We start from the raw sequence: 26018 nt of genomic DNA on the forward strand, positions 1-26018 counted from the left end.
GGACTGACGTGGTACCTGGCCTATTGTTATTTTCCTTCCTTACCTAATGTTACTATTAAAATTAGAAGTTTATTATACGGGTCATCTTTCCAGAAACTAGTTTAAAAATTTGTCTCAATGAAGAAAAGGGTACTGTCCTCCTCTGAATTTGCATTTGTAATTTCTCTCCTAAATGATAGTCAGTCCTATTTTTTTACTTTTCCAAATTGTTCACATAAATCCTGACCATAATATGTTGGCTGCAAAACATCTATCAAAAGCTTTATGGCAGAGTTCTTTGTTATTGCTGAACGTTATTTAGATGATGAGGACTCTGTAATGAGGTAAAGTTCCCAACAAAAACTTTATTGGTTGAGAAGCAGGAGAAAAGGAGCACTCAGATATATTAGAATTTCATTCTAGGGGAAATCAGGAAGGGGGATCGGTTTTGTTGGGTGTCCTTTTTTTGTCTTTGCTTTTTTTCCCCCTAAAGCAAGCGTATCAGTTTAGAAAAAGTTATCTTGAAGGTAGCTGAAGATAGCTATAGAGGAAACCACAATCTTGTAACTAAAGGTTACGAGGTTCTGGATTAGTAATTTTTAATAGATTTTACTGAAAACATGCAGAAAAATCCTAGCTTCTCTGATGGATGAAGTTTCTACTAGGCCAGAGTATTACAAATATTTAAATTATAAAACATTAACACCGTCAGCACTAACATGGGCTAAATTATGATTTCTGAAAAGTTTCCTCTTGAGTTTTCTTAAAAATGGAAAGATGTCTTTGTGCTTATGCTAAAGCTTTGCCTTTTTCTAAAACTTTGTGAGCGTAGTGAAATCATCATCCTAGATTCCTCATCCTTCGCCTCTTCCATCTGCTGCTGCAGGACCAGTAGTACCTACAGACTTCTCAAAGCACTAATAGCCGTTGCTGCAAAGGGATCTTCTGAGTCATACCACAGCCCAGGCAAGTTTGAGCACTTTGCTGTGAAAATGGCACTAGTGAAGCAATTGGATTTAGCTTTTTCCAATGGGTTGCTTCAGACATGGGAACTACAGCGAAAACATTTATGTGCATAAGGTCAGGATGTTTGCCATGATTAGTATCAAGGATTTGGCTTGCCTTGAAAAAAAAAAAAATTTGCAGCGGTTTCATGAAAACATATGAAAGCACGTGTCTATGTTTTGTTTTCATTATTGCTGTCTTGCCTAACATGTTTCTGCTTGCTTGACTGTATATTGCTTAGCTGGCAAGGTCAGCCAAATTGTTTGCTGCTTCATGTGCTCTGATTTCTGGCTTTCTGTAAACAATAAGAGCTGACATTATTCTTGAAGCAATTGCTTTCACTGTGAAAATATCAGTATGTCTTTCTGACAACCCACGCAAGGGGAGACGGTGCTGTGAAGTACAACTTTGCACACAGGCTTCTAAAAATTCCACCTAATCCTCAGGCTGCCGTTAAAGTGGATAACGTGAGTTTGCAGACATTTCCTCTTTTCCTGGAGAAATGATGCATTGAGCTTGTGGGCACGGCAGGTGGCAAAATAACCATTTTGCTTCAATAACACGTGCAATAAAATTTACAAATATTTATCTCAGTACGGTTGCCCAGAAATTGAGCAGTTCCCTGTAGCAAAGCACAGCCTTGTGTTTGGAAATGGCATGTTGTTCTGACACTTGTGACCCTTGCAAGCTTTGCCATTGCCACATTAGGTTTTTTCCAAAGGCATTACTGTGTTTACAAATTATTGCTACCATTTCTAGCCCCACTCTTTCTGGTTCCATGTTCCTAAACCACGATAGCCGATTTAAAAGACTTGAGTTTGAAACTCCCCACTTGAGATTATCATGAAATGCTTGTGACAGGCTAGCGGGTTGCGACGATGTTACTTAGAGCATAAGTTGACTGTACTTACGTCTGTGTTTCTTCTACAGCAAGGCTAAGCTCAAGACTGTTCTTCAGCAGCTCTTTTAGGTCATTACATGACTTTCCAGAAGGTTATTTACGTATATTTTATTATTTGAGCTGAACCAAGGTATGACACCAGTGTTTTTCCAAGGGTTCTTCCTAGCAACATCGACATGGAGAACATTAGCAGTGCAATAAGTATCTGCAAGTTGCCAGCAGTTTCCTTTGCAATACATTTATTTTATCTTGACAAAAAATAAGAAAAATAGTTTCCTTGCTTTTTTTCGTATATTTGCTCCTGCTGCAAATTCAACTGTTTACAGCTTCCACTGATGCGAAACACTCTGAAGATGTTTGTCAAAGCTTGTTTTTCACTTAGATCCACATGAGCATTACATATTGTACGGAATACCATACCACAGTCTTCATTACATATCCTCGTTGGATGCATTTCATTTCTCTACTTAGCTTTTCTATCTTCCAGCACTTCTGAGCTCATTTGCTGGAGACTGCTTAGCTCCTTTCCACCTCAGTGGTGCTTACCCGTGTCGTTGGCGAGCAAAGCTGCAATGTAAGCAGGCAGCTTCTGTATTGCAGAGGGCCAATAGCCTGGCCGAGCTGGTCACAGCCCGTGAGAGGATGTATATGCCTTAATGTGAAATACTGCTAAGTTAGATGTTGTGACATGAACGCAATCCAGACAGTAAATGGAGTAAAAAGATGGGTGGTGTTTGCTTGTCAGCGCTTTGTTGCATGTATCTCTCTGAGTTGGAAGGGTGTAGAGATCGGAAGATTTCAATGCAGTGTTTCTGTGGTATCTGTGAAAGCTTGGTTCTGTGGAGGTTTCTGAAAGAAAACTGATAAAAGCAGGGCCAGCATTAAGGAGAGAGCACCGTGTTCAGCTGCAGCCATATCAGCCAGAACAACGGTTTCATTTTCCCCTCATCTGCCATAAGGCACATCCTGCCGCCCCATCTGCGGAGTTATGGACTGAAGTGCAAATTGTAAGCTTGGGCTCAAATCTAAGGAGTCCCAAGACTGAGCAAGACGTGGCTGGAAAGTCATGGCCTGTGTCCTGTTTGCATTGGACAAAGGCTCCAGTCGGCTGAGTGTGCTCAGAACAGTGCTGTTAGGGCAACCGTACCTCAACCATACCCTTGCTCACCTGGGCAAAGGATCTGCTCCCAGTCTCAATGCAAGCCTTATGTTTGCTTAGCTCTGCTAAAATAGTTGCTGGTTTTATTAATAATCTGAATTAGCATGTTTGTTCATCTTGTTAGAAGTATTTGGAGAAGTAATAGCTGTTTATCAATAAAGCATGCAGGTAGCAAGGCTGAGGCACTGAAGTTGTTCTCTGTTATTTTTTTCTTTGGTCTGCATCTACGGTATGGTATAGTCTATGTAGATACATGTCTTTCCATTTTCCCTCCCTCACCTTAGGTTCAGGCTTGCTCACACCCCTAATCATCTGCTGGGTTTGCTTTTAAGATAGGTTGCAGAGCAGTGATTTCCAAGTGCTAATGTTTTTCTTGTTGCTAGCTGATGAAACAATCTTTCAAACTAGAGAGCATCTCTGGGGAAGAGACTGGCAGGAGATGGTCAAAGGAATTTATCACGGATGCTCGGCACGTACTGCATTCCCAAAAGTTAGTATCTGGAATATGTTGCTATCAGGAGGGCACTTTAGTGTGGTTTCAGCCACCTAAAATTAAAATAAAATTGATGATAGAAAGCAAGATTCCTCTTCTAGGCATGAAGTCTTATGTTACGGTTCAAAGAACTGTCCAGTTATTTTTCTTATCACACTTATATGAAACAATTAAAGTGGCACTCCCAACTTGAAATCTAGTCAGCTTTTAAGAATGAGTTGAACTTATTCTTGGGTACTGTATATGTCCCTGTTTCTATTGACTGCTTGTTGAGTGAGTTTGGATGAGACGTAGCAACAGTAAATTTAATTTTTTCCTCTTTCCATTGTTTTGTGACGGGCTTATAGGCATAGCAGGTGAAACCATCTCTAAAGGAACTGGCTGTAGACAAAGGTCTGTGAAGTGCAACTTGCTGAAAGTACAGAAGAGGAATACTTAAAGTGAAGTAAATTGGAGAGACTATCTATATTTTTTCTTGTTAAAATAAAAAAAGTAGTAAAAGTGAGATTTTTTCAGTGATGCCCCTTAAAAGATGGAAGTGATAAAGATGCACTCCTTCACCCTGGAGAGGGTGTGCTGTCACTTCCTTTGCTGGTGTTTGGATCCTTGCTATCTTTGAGCAATGGTCTCACTGATTTCAGTGGGACTGCTCCCAGGCTTGAAAGCAGTTTGCAAGTTCAGAGCTATAAACACTATGTTTATTGTCTATGAGGAAAATACAGTGTCCTCTGTATAAAATGCAGTCCTGTAGCATGGTTCACACATCTCCTCAGCTTTGTCTTTTTAAAATGGGAACATGCATTTTTAAAAATATTTAATGGTTTCAGTCATCTTGTTTCTAACTTTCTCCTCCCTCTGCATCCACTCTGTGCAAGAGAGCCTTGTCTGTATTCCAAGAGCAGTGTGTTTGTGGCAAAGGAAATACTAAACTTTCCTAGCATGGTTTCCTAAGTTCTAAGTGTTCAAACCTTGAAGTCAATTAGGCTGATTTAGCTACCACTGGTTTCTTTAGGAGATACATGGAGAGCCTGTAACTTTATCACCTTTTTCTTTTTTTGTTAAAGAAGACAAGCAAAATTCTTAGCAAAGCATGTATTTTCTACTGTGAAGGTTACATACGTTAGAGAAGTGTCACATGAAAAAGATATATGCTCCAATTTTTGGAGGAGGGACAAGTTTGCTTATTCTCAAGAAAATGTGTATAAAAAGTACATGAAAAAAAGAGCATGGTAACTTTTTGTAATGTGCCACCATCAAGGAATAGATTCACCACAGTGAAGCTATGAATATAGTAAAATTTTCCTTGGAACTCTAAGTCATACTTTATAGCCTCTTTTAAGAAGCCCATACAATTTCCTATTAAGGAAACAATTCTTTCAGTCTGGTTTTTAAAAACCTTTTTACCTGAAGTGATCTGATTAAAAAATTTGTATCCCTTCACTAGGCAGATAAAACCAGTGCTGGCAGTTTCCTCTTGTTTTACCTGAGGTTATTCTGCCGTTAATGTGTGAGTAAGTGTTGTTAAGTTTGGTTTTCTGAAAATGTGTTGCTATAATCACTGGTCCTTTCAAATGAAGATCAGTGCTTTGTAAATGTTTTTGATTATATTCTTTAATCCCATGTGAAGGACAAATAATTTGAGAGATTCCATAATTTTATGAAGGGAAAGAAAGCCTTGAAGTATTGGTACAACAAGCCCTGGTTCTGACACTTGCCCTGCAAATGATCTGGGGACCTGCTTGTATTCAAGACATGGTTCAAGATTTCCCATGGCCTTGGCAACCATTACATGTTGGGTTGTGGGGGGTTTTGTTGTTAGTCCTTTTACTGTAGTTCTCTTGGGATGCCTGCCTTTGTTTCAGTGTCCCTGCAATGATGTCAACCAAATAATAAAAGGTGGTTTAATAAGATATGTTAGTAATGTTATCAAAATGGAATTTGCACAGGAAAAATCCTTAAAATAGGAAATAAAGGGCTTTTGCTATAGCTTGTTGTTAAATTATTAGAGCATTCTGTAGCACTGGCACTCGGAGGAAAGGAGAAGAATTTCAGTTCTGAGTGTTAAGAGTAACTTTTCTGGATAAAATTAGTCTGGTACTATGTTTTGTAGTGAAGCTGAGCAGGTTTTTTTGTGGGGTTTTGTGGGTCTTTTGGTTGTTTTTTCCCTCCCCACCCCCCTAAAGGGCATATTTATGCTCTAACTGTGCAACACACAAGCAGAGCTAACTACATCAGCTTTAATGGAACTGGGCTGGACACTGAAAACAGCCCAAGTGTGGCAAGGGGTCTCTGCTTTAAGAAGGTGAAAGCATTAGCTCATTTCTGATTTCTGTGCCCCTGTAATTAATCCAATTCCAAAACTAGAACTGAAGTTAACTTAAACCCTGTTGGCATATTTTTATGACTTGATTTGTGTTGCATGATTTTTAGGGGAATATTTGCAAGCTTCTCTTTCTGAGTCAAGAATCAAGTGCGGTTAAATATACCTTGAATTTATGTGGCTAGTGTTATATCCTTCACCATGCTGTGTACTTTGGTTCAAAATGTTTGTGGAATGGCAGACTGAAACTCTCAGTGTCTTAAGAATAAGCACTCTAAATTTAAGGGCAAACAAGTTTATTTCTGAATGCTGAAAAAGCCTTCTGACTGAATTATTAGATGAATTAAAACCAAACTCACTCCCAAACATTTTTTTGCTGTTCAATAAAGAGAGAGGTAAAGAATCTTGTGGCTCATGCTTTCCTGCAAGTAGCAAACATAAACCAAAAGACAGATTAAAGCATCTTTGTCTGTAGCCTTGTCCACTTGCAAATAATAGTCAGAGAAAGGTGGAGAGCATTACTTGGGTCAAGGGGGTCACTTGGTATGTGCTTTCTGAGCCACTCAATGAGGATGGTGCTTGGTCGAGCTCCTCTGCTGCTACAGCAAAATGAGGTTTGTTGTAGTGTGATGAGGACAAAATCTGCTTGGAGCAACATAATTTCATTTTATCTGTTTGGTTTTCCTAGGGATATTAAGGTCTTTATTTGGGTAGATGTTATGTGGAGGGGAACAGGGATAACATTTGAGAGTTTCTGCTGCAAATTCTTCAAGTCAGGATTAAAAAAGAAAACAGAAATAGCAAGTCATGGATGTCATAATTTCATGTTAAGTCATGTCATGTTCATTTCATGTTCATTCATATCACATCATGTTATGAATATCCCAAATGGAGCCATTGCCTTTTAGCTGTACATGTAGGCAATTATTTCTATCAAAGTTGTGGGGCCGTCTGTCTAGTTGCTGCTTTGACATCTGTCATCAGAGTACTAAATTGCTTTGTAAAACCTATTACTTTGGAATATAGTATAGTGTCTCTTAACTGCACCACTTGCTTCTGCTGCCTGAACAGAGCCTACTTTTGTTTCCAACGTTAATGGCGAGGCCCTGATGGCAGAATGATACTGTAAGTTCATTGATGGGAGGGGAACAGCTCTGGGACTACTTGGGCATACATGGGCCTTGTATTTTATGACGAGCACGAGTGCCAAAAAGGCTTGGGTTTAGACTTATGTGACTTAATTCTCTGGCTGGCTGTTGAGGCAGTGGTATAACCATTGCGAACAAGCTCTCTGTGTTTTTTAGCTTCCCACGGATGTCGAGTGATCACTCTCTGCTAAATGCTGGCCATTGAGCACAGACTTCTGTGGCTCCCTGAAGGATTTCTCGGGCTTGGCAAATCCTTCACCTCTCCCTTTGGGAATATTGTTTTCTGACTGACTCTGCTGTCTCGTACTTAAAATAAACACCTAATCCACAGAGAGGTATGCTGGTTAATCATTTACAATAAACGTATTCTTTATCTTTTCTTGGGCAGACAATGCTGTTTAGGTGAAAAAAGGCTTAAATTTGCATGAATGACTTCTAGATATCTTAGCTTTTGTGGCTAATGAAACATTTTTTTGGTTTGCCGAAAACAGCTAATTAATCACTGATGGCAGCTATAAAAGGTACAAACTTTAGATTGAGCAGTGCTTACTGCTTCAAGCCTAAAAACTGAGACTGTCTCTCTACCCGCTGATAAATGCAATATATGGCTATATAAAGCAAATAAATATTTCTGAACTGAGGAGCTGTGTCATACGTAGTCATACATAGCATTGAGTGATCTATAAAAGATGTCATCTTGCATTTAAAATATTCAACTCCGCTAATCTAGTTTTGGAGACACATATTAGTAAATAAATTAACTGTGGTCCTGGGGGATTCATTTAAGCTGGACTTAAATTAACAGTTGTTTGTTACACACTGAAAATGCACATTTTATGTTCATGTGCATGTAACTAGAAACAGAAAATGAACAAGCTGAGCAAATTTGTATACCAAAGCATTAGGCTACACACATTCCTTAAGAACAGGGATATTCAGTATGTATGAATATCTGGAGGTGATTCCACTTCCCATCAATTGAACCTCAGCTATCACTTTTCAGCACCAATATGGTGGGTGTTTATTGTGTAAATCAACTGATAAGATTTAAAAATGGAGCCCTAAATGCTGTGAATTTTCATCATTTTTGTTTGTTTGTTTTATTCAATGCCACATGCAATGTGGTAGCTTCCCTCTTAAAATTCATACAGTTCCTGCTGTGATTGACAGGGTACAGCTTCATTATGCAGTTCACTAGATGGGCCAATTATGGCTATGAATGCATGAATGGGATGAATGAGAAAAATCCGTAACTGATTCTAGCCATGGTCGGCTGGTTCATTAATGGTGTGAAAGCGCCACACTTGCATCTGTAAGGGAAGAAATGAGAGAAACTTAATTGTACTTCTTGAGTTGTTTGGAAAAACTCATTATGCTAATATTTTTGCTATCTAGCGTCACTTTTATGAAGAACAAAGGAAGAGTAAATTACATCAAAAGTAAATTACATCAGTCGTCCAGGTTGGTTTTTGAGGCACAGTCACTTCTCTTCATCCTATTGCAGCTGGAAGTTGTGTTTTGTCTTTGCCCATGCTGCTCTGCCATTCTTCTGTAGCAGTGCAGTTAAAAACTCACATGACAAACAGCATATTAAGATGTATGGACTGACTTCTTTAATAAAAAAGACCAGAGAAAACAAGCCTCATTGGTCTTTTCACACATAGATTTTGTATGCCACAGCAGATGCAGTTTCATTTTTGAGTGGCCTCTACAGGACTTTGAGGGGAGAGTTGCTGTGCTTTTGAAGTGTTGATTAAATACGCAAATTCTCTTTATTTTCACTGGTAGTTAAGTAGCAACAAGGATGTTTTAAATGCCCAAGTGCCTGTTATACCTCCAGATTAGGTTGTGGTTTACATGAGATTCAGTTGTCTGCTTTCATTATAGTGCTTCAGGGAAAAAGAGGGGAAAACTGAATGAAAACAAGCACAGATGATACAGAGGGTGCACACACACACAAATCAATGCGTGACTGCCACAGGCCTTGCTTTGGCCACCAGAATTTCTAACCAAATGCCTGAAAGTCAGATGACCAAAAAGAGAGCAGTAGATCCTATAAGCTCTCCTTGGATTAACCATGTGTTGCAACACAAATCTTAGAAAACCCATGTAAAAACAAAATTTTGCTTTAGCCCTAAAGGAGTTTCAAAACATGGTCGTACAGCATAGATCTGTGCTGATGCTTTCTTTTGACCGCCCCTACCTTCTCTTTGGAAGTACTTCTATAGGAAAAAATATCTTCTTCCCTTATAAATGTCGCTTTAAAAACTAAGCAGCTTCATTAGCATTAAAAGCAGTTGATCCATTGCTGTGGCCTGAATCCCAGATGAGAACATACCTTCCTCTGGGGCTTCCCATCTCAGCATACTATTAAAAACATAAGCAAACATCTTTGCTCTGTGTCCACAGAGAAAGTGATTTACAAACATGTGGATTGTAGCTTTCTTTTTAATGAAGTTTCTTATCAATGTGCGTGACTGGAAGACTGACCATAGTAAATCAGAAGCTTCAAAAGAGTGCTGGCAGCTTTATTTGACATAAAAATTAAAATGCTACAAATGGCGAGTGTGGCATTCTCTGAGAGCTGATTGTTTTCAGTTTTACTCTGTTTACCTGGTTTTGAAGAACAAAAAAACATATTAGGGGTTGTTTGGGGGGAATGTTCATATCCCCTGCTTCTGTTTGACCTCATTAAGATGCTCAGACAGCAAATGGGTGCAGGAGTTCCAAGAAGGAACAGGAGCTGTTTGGTAGCGGGGATCTCTACCAGGCTTTTCCAGCCAAACTAAATCTTTTGGGATTTTCTCAGCATTTCCCCCAGTTTAAAAATATTTAGGTGATGAGACCACTCCTGTTTTGCGCTGTTGTGCCTTTGCATGCACAGTGTATCTTCAACCTGTCGTTGTGCTCATCCCCATGACTGGTGCTCCCATCTGTGTTGCCCTCTGCAGTGGGTTTGCCTTGTCCTGCAGTGAAACTCATCACTGCACATGTCCTGGGATGGTCCTTTGCCATCATTGAAATCCAGCCTGGAAGTCATGTTTGCTTCGGAAAGGCCATGTGCTTCTCTAGGGTGGATGCTCGTTCTGGCTGCAGGAAGACTGTTGTGGAAGGTGCTAAGTAGGGCTTGCACATCCATGTTTGTCCTCGCCAGCGGTGCTGGAAGTTTGCATTTGGGGCTGGCTGCTGCAGCCGGTGGCCAGAGCAGCAGGGCAGCAGTTCTGCCCCTTAATTTTCTTGTAGACAAATGCCTATAGACTTCCCCGCTCCAGCACACCCATCCTTCTCCATCTTCCAGTTCTGTAGCGTACAAATTTCTCTGGTTCTGTGCAGCTGGGTGAGGGGGGAACATGTGAGCAGAAAGGAAACTTTATTATGACAGACAAGCTGGAAGATTGACACAGCATTCGTAGATATATTAAAAATAAATGGCTCTGCTTCAGCCTGTGAAATCTGATCCTCGTATATTAATGGCATGGGCTGGGGGAAGAGCTGTTCTATTTTCTGGTTTGTTTGCTTTATGTCTGTATAATCTCAAAGGGTTTTGCCTGCCTGCAAACCTTAACGTATTGTGGAGTAGCTTGAGCAGAATAATGTATAGTTTAGGCAATGTATAGATACACTGATTTTATTGACAAAGTAAAATGATAAAATTATTACTTCTCTGTTTGTCTGCTGACCATGAAACACTGGCATATTATAAATGCTGCTCTACTAGTAAAATCATACTCTAACATGTGTTTCAGAATAATAATGTGCCTAAGAAAAGCCTTTTTTGCCAATGATATGCTGTAAACAATTACAATAGTTTTGATATTTGATAAACCAATTCATAACCATCTTCAGTGTCCTGTCTAAAGAGCTGCCTATGATGGACTTGTAAAAATTAAAACATAAAAGCTAATAACTACATTAAAGGTTACCTATTTATGTGAAGTGTCTGCTGCAGTGATAGAGGGTTGCTAACAAGGCACCATGAAAATGCTAAATCCGGAAGTTCTGAAAAAAAGATGACAAGAAAAACATTTCTCATTTATTGAGCTGAGAATTTTTAAAATTAATGTTTAATAATGGAAGACTAAAGGAATAGAGTTAAACATTTAACGAGTGAAATGCATCTAGAAATTATACCAAGGGGAGTTTTATACAGAAAGACCCAAGCAAGAATTTGGTACCTGGCCTATTCCCCAAAATTCCTTCTTGTTGTTAAGTAATAAATTAATAATTTAAGCTATTAAGCTTCAGCTTTTAAGCAGCTGCACCTTGAAATGCAAGTTAACTCAGCCTTAGCAGAAAGAAGGAAATTTTTATCATTCTTTCTTTTATTCATCTTTTACATTTTCTTTTTCAGTTGGTTTTGTACTCATTACTTTATTTGCTTGTTGGCTGGCAGGTGTTATGAATTTGGAATGCATCATGGTACCTCTGATCTTAGTGTCTATAAATGCAGAATGACCTTGATTGAGGTTCGCTTCACTAGTATATTCCTTCCCCCTTGCTCAGTAATTGCAGCTTACCTCTTTCAAAAGCAAAGAACAAGAAAAAAAATAGACAATAGAAGCTTTTTCTTTCTCTGAAGTTGCCAACAACCAAGCACCAACACTTCCAAATAGAAACCTTCCTTGGAAAGTTTCAACCTGGAGGAAACTGCTGTAGTTGTGGTCTAAAATTATGGTCTTTCCTAATGGAAGTACTCGCACAACTTTATCTCTGCAAGCAGAAGCAAATTTAAACTAGCTATGCTATTTACTTTTTTCTAGGTATTAATAGTTCTCAGTTTATTACAGTAGCTAAAACGTGTATAAAGAAAATAACTCTTTCCTGAACTTCCTGGGTGAAGCTATTCTGCTTGTTTCAATCACCTGCTATCATCCTGCTCATCAGCTAGCAACGGCTCAACACCTACTTGATGGTTCAGTTGCCTGAAATGCTGTAGGGAGGGTTTGCTGGAGTCACTGTCTGGCAGCTGTGACATTCAACAGAAATTATCCAATCTGTCCATCTTGTTCCCACAACTGGAGAAATTACTGTGATCAAAATGGAAAGAAGAGTAGTTAACCTTTTATTTACTTCTCAGTAGGGTGGTTTTCTCTAGCAGTTGGGAAGTTTAGCTTCTGTGGGTTTCACTTTCCCATCACAGCAGATTCCTCTGTGTTTCTGGGCACTGGGATTCTCTGACATGCTTTTATTTGCTGAATTATCAATACTTTCTGGCTAATGTAAAGAAAACTTTTGGAAATGTTCAAGACATATTCCTTAGCACATAAGTCACCTTTTAAGTAGTAGAGACCAGGGCTTGACAGATGGTGTCTGTATTAAAAAAAAAGAAAAAAAGACAGCATGCATTTTAATGTTAGTTTGTCCATTTTCACTTATGCTTTGGTATAGGTTGGACAATCAAAGACAGCTTGGGCAAAGAATAACACTGTGAATTCTGTAGGATTTTTGAGTAAATTAAAATATTCTGGAGTGTTACAACAGCAGATGTCGCGTGGAAACCTGTCCCACATGGGATGGAAACACAACCTAACCAATGGGACCAGTGGTACTGCAATTGAAAGCATCGGCCTAATCTCTGTTTGTGGCAACTTTGCAGAAGATAGTGCCACTGTTTATTGCTGCTGCTGTATATTGCAGGGGATTGTAAGGAAGGAGAAAAAAAAAAAATGTACCTGCCACCCTAACTCATTCTATTGTGTTCGCATGTGCTATAGAAGAATGACGTTTGGAAAGTAAATGTGCTTCCTACTAGTCAAATGAGGGGGCGGGGGGGGAATAAAAAATAAAAATCATGACACCTTTTAGACTGTAGATTTCTTTTCAAGTTTTTTTATTTTACTCCAGGCTTTTTACTTCATTTTTCTTAGAGCACTTTAGAGACTTTGATTGCAGCATCTGACTTTGCTGAGTCCAGAGGCATCATACCTAAGATATTCCTTGACTGTACTTTCTCTTTTTGTTCATTATAAGTTTCTTCAAACAGAATATTTTGTTTTATTGCATGGCATCTCCATCTGGTCTGATGTGAGAGGAAAGCCTGTTCTTTGAATAACTAACACATTCATAGGTCACAACTTTTCTTCTCTTAAAATAATTGCTGAGAAAAGACTTGAAGTATTAGACCAAAAAAGATGATCTGTGTATCACCATCAATGTGCTGAGGTTTTATGTAGTGAACTTTCCTAGTGAGTGGACCTTCAAGGGGTGGGAACAACTATTTCAAATTTGTGCAACATTTACAGTTGTACAGCCCTAAAGATGCAGGGTATTTATGAAAACATTTAATCTATCCTGCATGTGGATTGCAGTACACATATAACTAGGCATTTATTGCGTCTTTTTCATTTTTTCCTTTAGTCTAAATACTTTGAAATTTAGCCTTTACTATTTTTCACTTTAAATTCTCACAGATGTAGCTTATTATGTGATTCCAGTTATAAACATTTTCTTACAATATTATTCCTACCTTTGTGTCTAGGTACAGTATCAGTGCAATGTAGTAGTTCTGCAGAGTCATGACACAAGCAAAAAAACCACCATAGGATCTCTGATATTTTTTTTTTCTCTTATTTTTTATTTCCTGCAGATGTGATCCATACTGTTGGGCCGATTGCAAGAGGCCATCTCACCGACACTCATAAAGAAAACTTGGCAAATTGCTATAAATCCTCTCTGAAACTGGCAAAAGAAAACAACATCAGATCAATTGTAAGTACTGTATGAAAACACATTATTTTTTCTAATTTGGATCTTGGTTTCTTTGCTGTAGAGTAATTATGATGGTAGCTTTCCAGAAGGATTTCTTGCTACATGTGACATGAAAAAGCAAGAAATAATATGTTATTTGGCTAAAATAGTTGCTAGAGGAAAGGGATGTGCTTATTTTAGGAATTAGGGAAAGTTGGCCTGGTAGTAAGGGTACAGACAACTGTCTCATTACAAAAGGGAGCGAGCTGTTCCCCTGGGTCATTCTTATACTGTATTATTTATTAAAAAAGACCTAAGAAGCTACCGGTCAGGAGGATAACTGCATGCAATATTGTCTCCTAAATAGCTGAGAAGAGATTAATTTGTTGCTTATTCTGTCAGTTAATGTTTCTTTGTAAAAATAAAGGTATTGGTCAAGTGGCACTCTTTATAGCACTCTCTCACCAAAATCAATCATAAAATAGCCTGTTATATGATATTCCATTGAATCATAACAGTTCTTTGATTGCTTGAAATACGTGTTACATTTTTGTACCTCAAAAGGCCAGATTTTAAAAGTCCACAGAGAAAAGGAGCTGTTCCCTCTCCAGCTCTGGAGATTTGATTCTGTAGCTCAAACTGTTACAGATGAAGTCTTTAGATATCCATAGGTTAGTTCCCTATATGTTTAACCAAGAAGGAAGTTATCACCTGGGCCTGACTTCACACCTTTTGAGTCATTTTGGCTGGTTGTGTGATAGCACATATGTTTAGCAAGTTAGAACACACACGCTTAATCTAAAAAATGTTAGTTGAACCAATGGTATTATATCAGGGTGAAATATTCAGTAGGGGAAGCTATTAACATGGAAAAGTGTCAAATGGAAAATAAAGCTTTTTGAGGAGAAGAGCAAGACAAGTGTAGGTCTTTGAACCCCAGTTAGATGTGCCATTTGGAGTCAAACCTGATGAATATTATTTCTTTCTTGTTGGTGCAGACTGTGCTCTTTACACTTTTTCTGCTAAAGAAATCTTCTCTGTGCTTCTCAAAATGGTGTCCAGTGAGCCCTCTCTTTGCCATTATCCAGCCGCGAAAGAGAGGTGGTACTAATGTAGTTGTTATTTAATTTTATTTTTTTTATTTTTTCTTTTAATGCTCAGCACATCAGTTAGAACTTAAAGCGACCTTGGGTGTGGGGGGGCATGTTTTGAACTGCTCACTGGGATTGTTTAAACACACAAGGATGTTTCTGTCCTGCTGTGATTCTCATTGGCGCCAGTAAGATCTCTGTGCTGTTGCTCCTACATTCATCTTTGTTCCTGCCTTTAGGCTCTGGGCAATTAAATGCTGCTTCTGGGGCATTCAGGTTAGTGAGAAGAAAGTTCCTAACATGGGAAGGGGAGGAGGGAGAGAAAAAAAAAAAGAAGAAATTGTTTAAAAAAGAACATTGAAATAACAAAGGAAAAAACTGCACTGGGCATTGGTCAGTGCTGGCAATGCTTGCATCTGTAGGGATTCTGTAGTTTTTGGACATTCTAGGTGTAGCTTGGTATTCAACATAGAATAATAAAGAGTGGTCATACTCATGGGTTTCATGAAAACTACCTTGATGTTTTAGTAAGAAAAGATGACCACGGGAGAAATCATCCATGGATTATTTCCTTGCTGGTTAAGAGCTGTTGACTGTGCACCTGTTTGAGATAAAAAATACTCAACACCCATACTTGCAGAACACAGCTGCACAAGCTGAAGAGGGGCCAAGAGACATTCATTCATACCAACATTAAGAAGCTTAGCAAGCAATATGGATTTTAAAGTCCACATGACAGAGCATGGACTGTTCTGAAAAGCCCTAAGTCCAGTGATTTCAGTGATGCTTTTGGAAGTGAAGGCTACTTGAGTGTCTACCCTAATGAACAAATCAAGCCCGGAGCAAAGTAAAATGTGTAATGCATTCAGATAAGGAGCAGTAGATTACTGTGAGTCCGAAGAAAAGAATACAAAATCCAAGTGCGTTTCACAAGGTCCAGTAGACATAGAAGGAAAGGAAAGAAAATGAATAAAAATATCTAAAGACTTCTGAGGCTTGCAGAGACCCTGTAGAGAGAACAGAAGTGCTCAAATCGACTCAAATAGTCAACATCTGAGTGTGGACTGGATTATGGCAACAGATATGTTTGCAATGTGGAGAAGACAAACAAATATGGGGGAGGTGGATGGGGGGGTGGAAGGTTACCTGTTTAAAATAAGGGAGAGAAGATCACTTGTGCTAATCGAAAGCATATTTTGACCGCCTCCTTAACATGGAGACGAAATAAGTATGGGAAAGAGGAAAATGAGGAATTTTAAAATAGGTACTGAATAAAAGCAGTATACTTTTTTTTTCTTTTAATGCTAGGCACATAAGTTAGAACTGAAATTAACCTACATATAAATGAATAGGTATTGATGATAGCAAGTTGTAGTATACTAAAAGAATTAACTAAACCAGAAAGCATTGGAACACTAGCAGTTGTAGTAAGTGAGAAGGAAGCAGGAAGACATTAAAGGATCGTTATTTATCTTCAAAACAGAAAGGACAGCAAGTCTAGAAATTAGTGCAGAAAGAGGAAAAAAATCCCACAATTCAAATTGCTTTGAACATGAATTGTGTCATAGGAATTAGAATTGCTGGAGGCGTTATGAATGAAGAGTAATGATGAATGGCAATGTATCAAGTTGGACAGAAGTGTGCAGGGTGGCTCAGGGTGCACCACTAAATGCAGTTTAACATCTTTATTAATGATTTTTTAAGAGTACATAAACAGCTCATTAATTACATTTACAAATGATACTACATTAGGCAGTGTTGCAAACACTAGAAAAGGACAGAGATATATGATGACAATTGATTACAGAGGCTGCGAATATAACCTCATCCAGCATCCGCTATAGCACCAGAAGGGAGTTTTTGCCTCCACTTTAGTGGAAGATAGGTCAGAACCAGAGCTGACGGCTACAGTGTAACTCGGCATGGGGAAAAGATGAAGTAGCATATGGTGGGGAAAAATAACCCAGTTTGCAAATAGTCAAAGGGAGAAGCGTGCTGGAAAACCAGCATAATGAGGAAATGGTCTTGAATAATAAGCCTCAAATTAGATAGACTTACAGCAGTCACTTGTTTTGTTTTGGTATTACATATTGTTGAGCTACCTATAGAGAAATGATGGATGCCATAGAGGTTGTAGTTTCTGTTCAAAATGGATGGGGAAGAACAGGAATAAGATTCAGAATAGATCAAAATTCACTTATACTTATGTGTATATAGATGTTTCACATACTGAAGAAGGGAAGCAATGATCTTGAAATGCTGTGTAAATTGTGAGATGCAGCTTTATGGAAGGGGAGAGAGAAGAATGTCATTCTGTGTATGACAAAATGGCAATTAAATGGTGTAGCTGATATTAATTTGGGTTGTGTTCGCATCCAAGGTGTCCAGACATGGATAAGAGCAACTCTGTGCTAACTCTTGGGGGAGCACTGAAATCTCATCTGAAAATGTTATAATCTCAGTAGGTGGGGGGGGGAGGAGATACAATGGGTAAAACCAGAAATGAGATGAGGGAATATAATGAAATGCCAGTCATTGTGATTGCCAAGGCTTATAATTCACCAGCAGCCCAGCCATGGGCGAGGATTTGCATAGCCATTAAGGCAGAGAGAAGAGCCTCAAGAACAAATTTGATTGTCCGCAGGATTGTTCAGGGAAATCAAACAGCCCCTGAGATTTGTCTCCTGTGCTCGTTTTCTCAGACCTTTTATGTTCAATATGAGGTTTCAAATACCATATCATCTATTTTCATACAGGAGTTTGTCTTTCTCAGGTCATCTACTCCATCTACCTTTTAGCTTACCAAAGCAAAGTTTATGGTTGTGTTTGTACTTGTTATCTGGCATTCCCAAAAACATGCATTGCTTTTTCCTTTGCACTTGCTTATGTAGCTGTGCCCACTGTAAGACACTTTACCTGTTCTCTGTCTATTTGTGTGGTCATAGGTGCTGGGTGAACCTTTTGTGTTGGATGAATCTTATTTATACAATCCTCTGCCTGGTTAAGAGGATACTTGAGACATTGTTTCTGTTTGTCTCCAGTTAAATTGGTACAGATTAATGGGAGAAAAAAATATTTAAGGTAATACAAGGAATTTATTTTAGGAGTAAATAGTTGGCATTTAAGCAAATTAAGTTCCTTAATTGTTCCAAATAATTTCCTAGTAATGTAAAAAATTGTATTTTGACATTGGTCTCTAACACACTAGTAGCAATTGCTATTCTGCATCAATTAAATCTCTGCTGCCTGAAGCACCGGGATTACATTATAGGCATTGAGTCTTTACTGAAAGAATAAATGGTAAAAATAGTCAAAGAGATGCTTTTTCTATTTTCGTGTATTGGTTTTCTAAATAAGAGTCTTATAGGCCAGTTAATTGTTAGGTTATCAGGCAGACTGGGGGAGTTGTAATCACTGTTTTCAGGGATGAAATTGGTCCCATTTACACATTGTTTGAAATTATTTACTCTGTGTGCTCTTTCTCGGAGGACCTCCTGACCTGCTTTTCTTTGCATACACTGCTTTGAAGCCATCTGATACCCTGGAACTTTTCTGAACATCAAGCACTTCCCTGCCACATACTTCATTCAGACTTTGCCTGTGGTTGAAAAATCTCAATCAATTGATGTCAGTCGAAGCCAGGATTGCGGTTAAACAGAGACTTTATGAACTACACAGAAAATAAAAAAAGGTGCTGTGGATTTTTGTGGGTGGGATCTGAGTCAAAAGGGCTGTGGTGCCTTTGCAGAGAAGGGAAATTGGTGCTGATCCCTCACCCAGAAGGCAGGGCAGGGTCCCTCTGCGATGGTCATGGAAATGGAAAAGTTATATTTGGGACCACAGCTCTGCTGTTGTTCAGGACTCCGTTCGGCACTGCAGTCTTCAGGATCACTTCATGTTGGCAGGGGGTGAATTGTAAAGCTTCAACAAGAAGCATTTCTTTAGACCACGCTCTCTGACCTCCCCCTCTAGGCAGAATTATGGATGGGGGGGGGGGGGCTGGAGGGAATCCTCAAATAATGCAGCTCTGTGAGTTGTAGAAAGAGGTCTGCTTATCACCAACAAATATATTAACAGGGTTAAATACAAAATACAGAAATTTTTCTTTCAGTTCCCTAGAGTCAGGTAGGGAAGAGTACATGCTATTCTGGAGCCTTACTAGATTAGCTTGCTGTTGCATAAAAAAACCACACACCAAAAGTATCAGTATGTCTTTCTGCTTGGATGTTTGTGCTATGAATGCAAAAGGTAGTCCTGCTCCAGGGAAAGCCAATTAGCTGGGCCTTATTTCTCAGCACAACCACGCTGCTCCTTCTGTCTAAAGTATATAAAGGCAATGGCCATTTAGAAATACCTGGGAAGTAAGAGCACCTATTCAAGGGCTGACTTGCTCATCTTCAGGTTGAGTGGAAAAGCCATCACTTGGCGGTGGGATGACTAGTGACCTGTAATGATGGGATATTTCTGGGAGAGCAAGTTGTCTCTTTTGACTCTGGATAAAGTGGGTCCCTCCTGTGCACGCAACTTATGCTGCATTTTCGCTAGGGTTATTACAAAAGTATGCTAAATAAGATCAGGACATGCTTTTTGACATCCACATTGTACCTCCATTTTGGGGGTCCTAAATCAGTGTACACAATGCAAATTACTAGCTGTGCATATGCAGTGCTTTTAAATTAAAGTATTATTTGAGGCTTTGTTAGATATTCCTTTCATATAAATATTAAGTTAATCTACTGGGAGTTTTGACTGATAACCTTTTTGTAGGTGTTTTTTACAAACAAGGGTCATTTACTTCAATTGTATTTGTTGTCTGGGTATTGGCAAAGTTAATACCAATACTAATTAACCCATTTGTACAGAAACACAACCTACAAATTATTCAGAGCAGCACATAAAAATACATCAAGAAAGGTACCTGCCACTTACCCATTTATAGCACTTAAGCAATAACCGAATTGTCTTTTTAATTGTCTTAAATATTTGTCCTCACCTGTAATCGGGGATTTTAAAAATAGACTTTGCAGCTATGCACTGATATTCTTGGTATTTGTATTCACCTTTAAAAAGAAGTTGTACTGCTTATAGGCTGCACTGTTTCTTTGAGCTTCATTTGAGTGGAGACATATTTAGTCTCTGTGACGCCTGAATCTTGAATTGTAACTCATAGACTTAAATTTTTAATATCAGTTTGAAACTCAGAGTGTTCTCAGCTCCTCCTGTTCTGAATTATAAAATTCATGAAAGGAATTTTACCTGAATTGCAGAAAGGCACTTAGAATGGTGTACTGTAACATATTGGTCTAACAGAGTGTTTTACGGTCTTGCCTTTACCTGTCTTGTTCTCTCATGATGCAGAGTTATGTTTTAGGGAAAAGTAAAGCAATTGGGGTTTTTTTATTTGTAAGGAAATTTATTTCTTGCTGAGAATGTTGCCATAGCAATGAGCTGTAAGTCTGAAATTTCTAAAGCTTGACTTTATTCTATCATCTGGTTTTCTGATACAGATTCATATCCATCAATTATAAGAGTTGCTTTGGAAGGAAATTTCCGCAGCATCATAAATCCACTTAATTTGTTTCTTTGAAACACTTGTTTAACTTGTAAGCTATGATATGACTGATCCTACATTTTCAAACTAGTTTTCTCCCCAGCTTAGTCTTCCTTTTTTTTTTTTTTGCTTACTAACTTTCTTCTTCTCTTAGATATTTTCCAGATAATATCTTTAAAAATTAATCTACTACAGTAAGCTTTTAAGTTTGCTTAATTACCACATTGGCTTTTCACACCTGCATCGTATGAGGGGGTTGTGATCTCTCCTTTTAGTTACAGGAATTGCTATAGCTGGCCATGGTTTCATTAACCCAAGGTGAACCTGCTGCTCTGTGTTGCACGTGCTCCCAACCATTACTTCCAAAATGATCTTGGCAGTTTGAATCAAAATCCTCTTTCTTCAATAAGGTTTTCATTAAACGAGATGTATTCAGCAAGGTCAAGTGTAAATCGTTACACCTAAACAGAGATGCTCATTCAACCGAGAAAGGTTGAGGAATGGTTGTAGCCCTAGGCAGAGGTTCCTCAGAGAATAAGCTAGAGTTTGTAGTGGATCATGCACTGGCAGCTGGCAACATTACCCTGTTTTCAGGAAAACTGGGAAAGGAGCAGCTATAGAGTGGCAATTAAACAGGAAGGTTCCGTGAAATTACCTATTGCACTATAGAAGAGTTAGCTGGACTGCTGTGTCCAGAGTGGGGAACTGGAAGACAGTGTTTCAGCCAGGGATGATTATGGAGTTAGAAACAGCACCAAGAGTAGAGTGAAAGAAGAAGTGAAAGAAAAGTCCAGAGAATAGAAGACTAGTGAGGAGAGGAAGACAGGAAAAAAAATTAATGCATAAAAGGTTATCAAGGAGTAAAAGTTAATAAATTGTTGTCTGTCTGGGAACAGGACAAGAACTAACAGTCTGAATTTATAGGAATGGAGTTTTCAGTTAGGAATCATGAGGAATTTCCTAGTTGGAAGGATGGTAAAGTGTTGGGAAAATTGTTTAGGAAAGTTATGGCTCCACCAGTGTTTGTATGTGGAACCATCGCTAGCATTTGTTGAAACCCAGGTTCTTAATGCATTAAGCACTGCGAAAAGCCCAAAGGTTGCAACAGCCAAGAGGTTGAGCTCCAGCAGCAAGGCTGTTGCAGCCTTGGGGAAATTGGCAGGTAGCCTAGTCACTGTGGGAGCTGGCTCTACAGTGCAGAGGCAGACAGATTGTCTTATGCTGCAAACAGAATTCCTTTAAAAAAAAAAACTTGTTTTAATGCTGTTGTGTTTTTATTGTTTTGATCACACAGTTGCACAAATTTTTTTTAAATTTTTTTTTCTCCGTGCCAATTTGTTTTTTCCACCTTGCCAGTTTGTGCTGGGGATGGTTTTCCTGTTGAGATAAATGCCTCTGAGTTTTGTTTCTCCTGCTACCTGGCTACCCTACCTTCTCACCATGGAGGGTTTTGTACAGACACGGAGAAGACAACCAGCTTAGGGTGCACATATAACACATGCAATAACATTCTGAGACTTGTGTACACTTCTGTGGTTTTTTGAAAATCCATTTAAATTTTGTTTCTGCCACTGTACGGTTATATATTCACTACATATTTCCTAGGAGAAAGCGGATTTGTTCTATTTGATGCTTGAAGTGTATTACAGTGTTTGTATTCTATGGCCAAGAGCGGCAGGAGCAGCTCAGAGAGATACATCAATTGGTAGTGAATATATTTCATAACAACGTACCATGTAGAAATTATTTGTGGTAACAGTGATGATGGTGTGACCTGATGTGATTCTTCCTTTTTTAAGTATGATATGATGACTCCTGAATAGGGATATCCCTTTTTTTCCCCCTCCTCCTCCCCCGTCTACCCCCCCCCCCCAATCCTAGGTGTTGGGAAGTGTTTTGAGTACAGACAGGGACAGGCACAGCTTAGATACTGCACCAAGTGGCATTGACAGAGGAGAGGAGAAAAGACCCTATAGTCCTTCCACCTACCTGGTTCATCTTCTGCCTGACCACAAACAGCTGTCTACATAGTATAAAGAAATAACAGCAGTGCTTTAACAAACAGGCTGCATTACTAGGGAGTCTCACTTCTCTGTTTTGTTGTTCTGTGATGTTACTGTTGTAGCTGTTTTGCAACATGGTGATTTTGTGATGGGAAGAGGGAGAAAGGTTAGTTATTTCAGTTGCATTTAATGAAACACTGGCTGTACACTTTAAAAAAAATGGGACTGGTGGAAGTGGCTGGCAGTACTCTCAGAATCGTGTGCCCTTGTCCTTGTGGCGGACTTCAACTTTCCAGACATCTGCTGGAAATACAACACAGCAGTGAGTAAACAGTCTAGGAGGTTCCTGGAGTGTGTGGAAGATAACTTCCTGACACAGCTGGTAGGTGAGCCAACCAGGGGAGGAGCCTTGCTAGATCTGTTGTTTATGAACAGAGAAGGACTGGTGGGAGGTGTGATGGTCGGAGGCTGTCTTGGGCTTAGCAACCATGAAATGATAGAATTCTCAATTCTTGGTGAGGCAAGGAAAGGGGTCAGCAAAACCACCGCTATGGACTTCCAGAGGGCAAACTTTGGCCTCTTCGAGGCACTGGTTGAGAGAGTCCCTTGGGAGATGGTCCTGAAGGGCAAAAGGGTCCAGGAGGGATGGACGTTCTTTAAGAAGGAAATCTTAATGGCTCAGGACCAGGCTATTCCCATGTGCCGCAAGTTGAACCACCAAGGAAAACAACCGGCCTGGCTGAACAGGAAGCTTTTGCTAGGAGTCAAGAAAAAAAGGAGAGTTTATCACCTCTGGAAGAAAGGGCAGGAAACTCAGGAGGAGTACAGGGATCTTGTTAGGTCATACAGAGAGGAAATTAGAAAGGCAAAAGCTCAGCTAGAACTAAATCTGGCCACTGTCGTAAGGGACAACAAAAAATGTTTTTACAAATAAGTTAACAGTAAAAAGAATCCCAAGGAGAATATCTATCCCTTGATGGATACAGAAGGGAACGTTGCCACCAGAGATGAGGAAAAGGCTGAGGTACTTAATGCGTTCTTTGCCTCAGTCTTTAATAGGGAGACCAGTTATCTTCAGGGTATTCCACCCCTTCAGCTGGAAGGTAAGGATGAAGAGCAGAACATACCCCCCTTAATCCAGGAGGAAATAGTTAGTGACCTACTACACCATCTGGATGCTCACAAATCTATGGGACCAGATGGAATCCATCCAAGAGTACTGAGGGAACTGGCAGAGGTCCTTGCCAAGCCACTCTCCATCATCTATCAGCGATCCTGGTCAACGGGGGAGGTCCCAGAGGACTGGAGGCTTGCCAGTGTGACTGGCATTTATAAGAAGGGTCGGAGGGAGGATCCAGGGAACTACAGGCCTGTCAGCCTGACCTTGGTACCAGGGAAGATTATGGAACAGTTTGTCTTGAGAGCACTCACATGGCAAGTCCAGGATAAGAAGGGGATCAGGCCCAGTAAGCATGGGTTTACGAAAGGCAGGTCCTGCTTGACCAACCTGATGTCCTTCTATGACCAGGTGACCCACCTAGTGGATGAGGAAAAGACTGTGGATGTTATCTTCCTTGACTTCAGCAAGGCCTTTGACACTGTCTCTCATGGCATACTCCTTGAGAAACTGGTGTCTCATGGCTTGGACAAGTGTACTCTTCGCTGGGTGAAAAACTGGCTGGATGGACGAGCCCAGAGGGTTGTGGTGAATGGGGTGAAATCCAGTTGGTGGCAGGTCACAAGTGGTGTTCCCCAGGGCTCGGTGTTGGGGCTGGTTCTGTTTAATATCGTTATCAACGATTTGGATGAGGGGATCGAGTGCACCCTCAGCAAGTTTGCAGACAACACCAGTTTGGGAGGCAGGGTTGATCTGCTTGAGGGTAGGGAGGCTCTACAGAGAGATCTGGACAGGCTGGATCGATGGGCTGAGGCCAATCATATGAAGTTCAACAAGGCCGAGTGCTGGGTCCTGCACTTGGGTCACAGCAACCCCATGCAGCGCTACAGGCTTGGGGAAGGGTGGCTGGAAAGCTGCCCGGCAGAAAAGGACCTGGGGGTGCTGGTTGACAGCCGGCTGAATATGAGCCAGCAGTGTGCTCAGGTGGCCAAGAAGGCCAACAGCATCCTGGCCTGTATCAGAAATAGTGTGGCCAGCAAGAGCAGGGAGGTGATTGTTCCCCTGTACTCGGCACTGGTGAGGCCGCACCTCGAGTACTGTGTTCAGAGAGGGGCAAACAAGTTGGTGAGGGGCCTGGAGCACAAGTCTGATGAAGAGCGGCTGAGGGAGCTGGGGCTGTTTAGTCTAGAGAAAAGGAGGCTGAGGGGAGACCTTATCGCTCTCTACAACTACCTGAAGGGGGGTTGTAGTGAGGTGGGTGCTGGTCTCTTCTGTCAGGTGGCTGGAGATAAGACAAGAGGAAATGGCCTCAAGTTGCGGCAAGGGAGGTTTAGGTTGGATATTAGGAAAAAAATTTTTTACTGAGAGGGTTGTCAAACATTGGAATAGGCTGCCCAGGGAAGTGGTTGAGTCACCATCCCTGGAGGTATTAGAAAAGCAAGTAGACAGGGTACTTCAGGACATGGTTTAGTGGGCATGGTTGATGGTTGGACTCGATGATCTTGAAGGTCTTTTCCAACCTAAATGATTCTATGATTCTATGAATAAAAAATGGAAACGGCTTGTTCAGGAATAAATTCTGCAAGTTTGTGTATGTGATAATTCACCAATCACCCTGTGAGAATCCTGTGCTTAAAAGGATGAAACTTTCTGGAAATGTTGCCTGTTGGCTCGATAATTGGGGAACTGTCTTATTAGGGAAGGACAGAGTACAAATCTGTCAGACAGTGGACCACAGTGCTAGTTATTTGAGGCAGCTCGTAAAAAAAACTAGGCATTGCTGGAAAGTCTACGCCTTAAAGTGCAGGGGAAGAGAATGTTTGATGTTTCCGTACAGAGGAAATTGTACTGGGGGAAAAAAAATCTTCATTTTGATTGAAAAAAGAAAAAATGGTAAAAATAGACTAGAGAAGTTCTTATTTGCATGTGAATCTTGGCTGTCCAGAGTCAAGTGTATAAGATGCTTGTCATTATTTGAATAGCAGGTTCTTGTAACGGAAATTCATAGTAAAAGTTGATGGCATGTACAAATTCCTAACAAAGCCCATAGAGCTGGTGGGCTGTGGCCATCAGGCTCTGTGCAAAATCATCGTTGTCCTTCTACTTTACCTCCTTTCATTGGCCTATTCCCTGTCATCTTGTTCACAGTTTGTAGGCTCTTCGAGAGGGCTTCTGTTTGCTCTGTAATGACAATCTGCATGTGCTATGAAGGTGCAGTCCCTGTTAAGACTCATGGGATTCACAGCAATTGCAGTAATGGAAAATAATAGCTGCAACAGGGTCTTTTTTTTTTTTTTTTTTTTTTTTTTTTTTTTTTTTTTTTTTGACACAGACTGCAGTGACTCTGTCTATCACCAGAAGTGGAGTCAAATTCTGCTGAATTTAGAAATTGCTTATTCACAGGTTTTCATGCTGGAGGTACCCTCCATGATGCCTAGAAATGTATGAAGGGTTGTCTGGCAGATAGTGACTTGTCACTACCAGATTTTTTTTTTCCTCGCAATTTAACAGTGAGGAAAAGAACGCATGATGCTGTATTTTAGCACTGCATGATGCTTGCACGG

The 26018-nt window shown here is 39.9% G+C and overlaps 1 protein-coding gene across 4 annotated transcripts in view; it reads left to right on the plus strand.

Annotated features, from left to right (window-relative positions):
• The window catches only part of MACROD2 (mono-ADP ribosylhydrolase 2), a 910189-nt gene that overhangs the window by 517590 nt on the left and 366581 nt on the right, over positions 1 to 26018 (plus strand). For all 4 annotated transcript variants that reach the window (XM_075035490.1, XM_075035491.1, XM_075035492.1 and 1 more), the window contains exon 6: positions 13592 to 13713. In XM_075035490.1, coding sequence (XP_074891591.1) covers positions 13592 to 13713 — 122 coding nt within the window. The remainder of the gene's footprint in view (positions 1 to 13591; positions 13714 to 26018) is intronic.

This window comes from Buteo buteo, chromosome 9 (genome assembly GCF_964188355.1).
Source record: "Buteo buteo chromosome 9, bButBut1.hap1.1, whole genome shotgun sequence".
Lineage (NCBI taxonomy): Eukaryota > Metazoa > Chordata > Aves > Accipitriformes > Accipitridae > Buteo > Buteo buteo.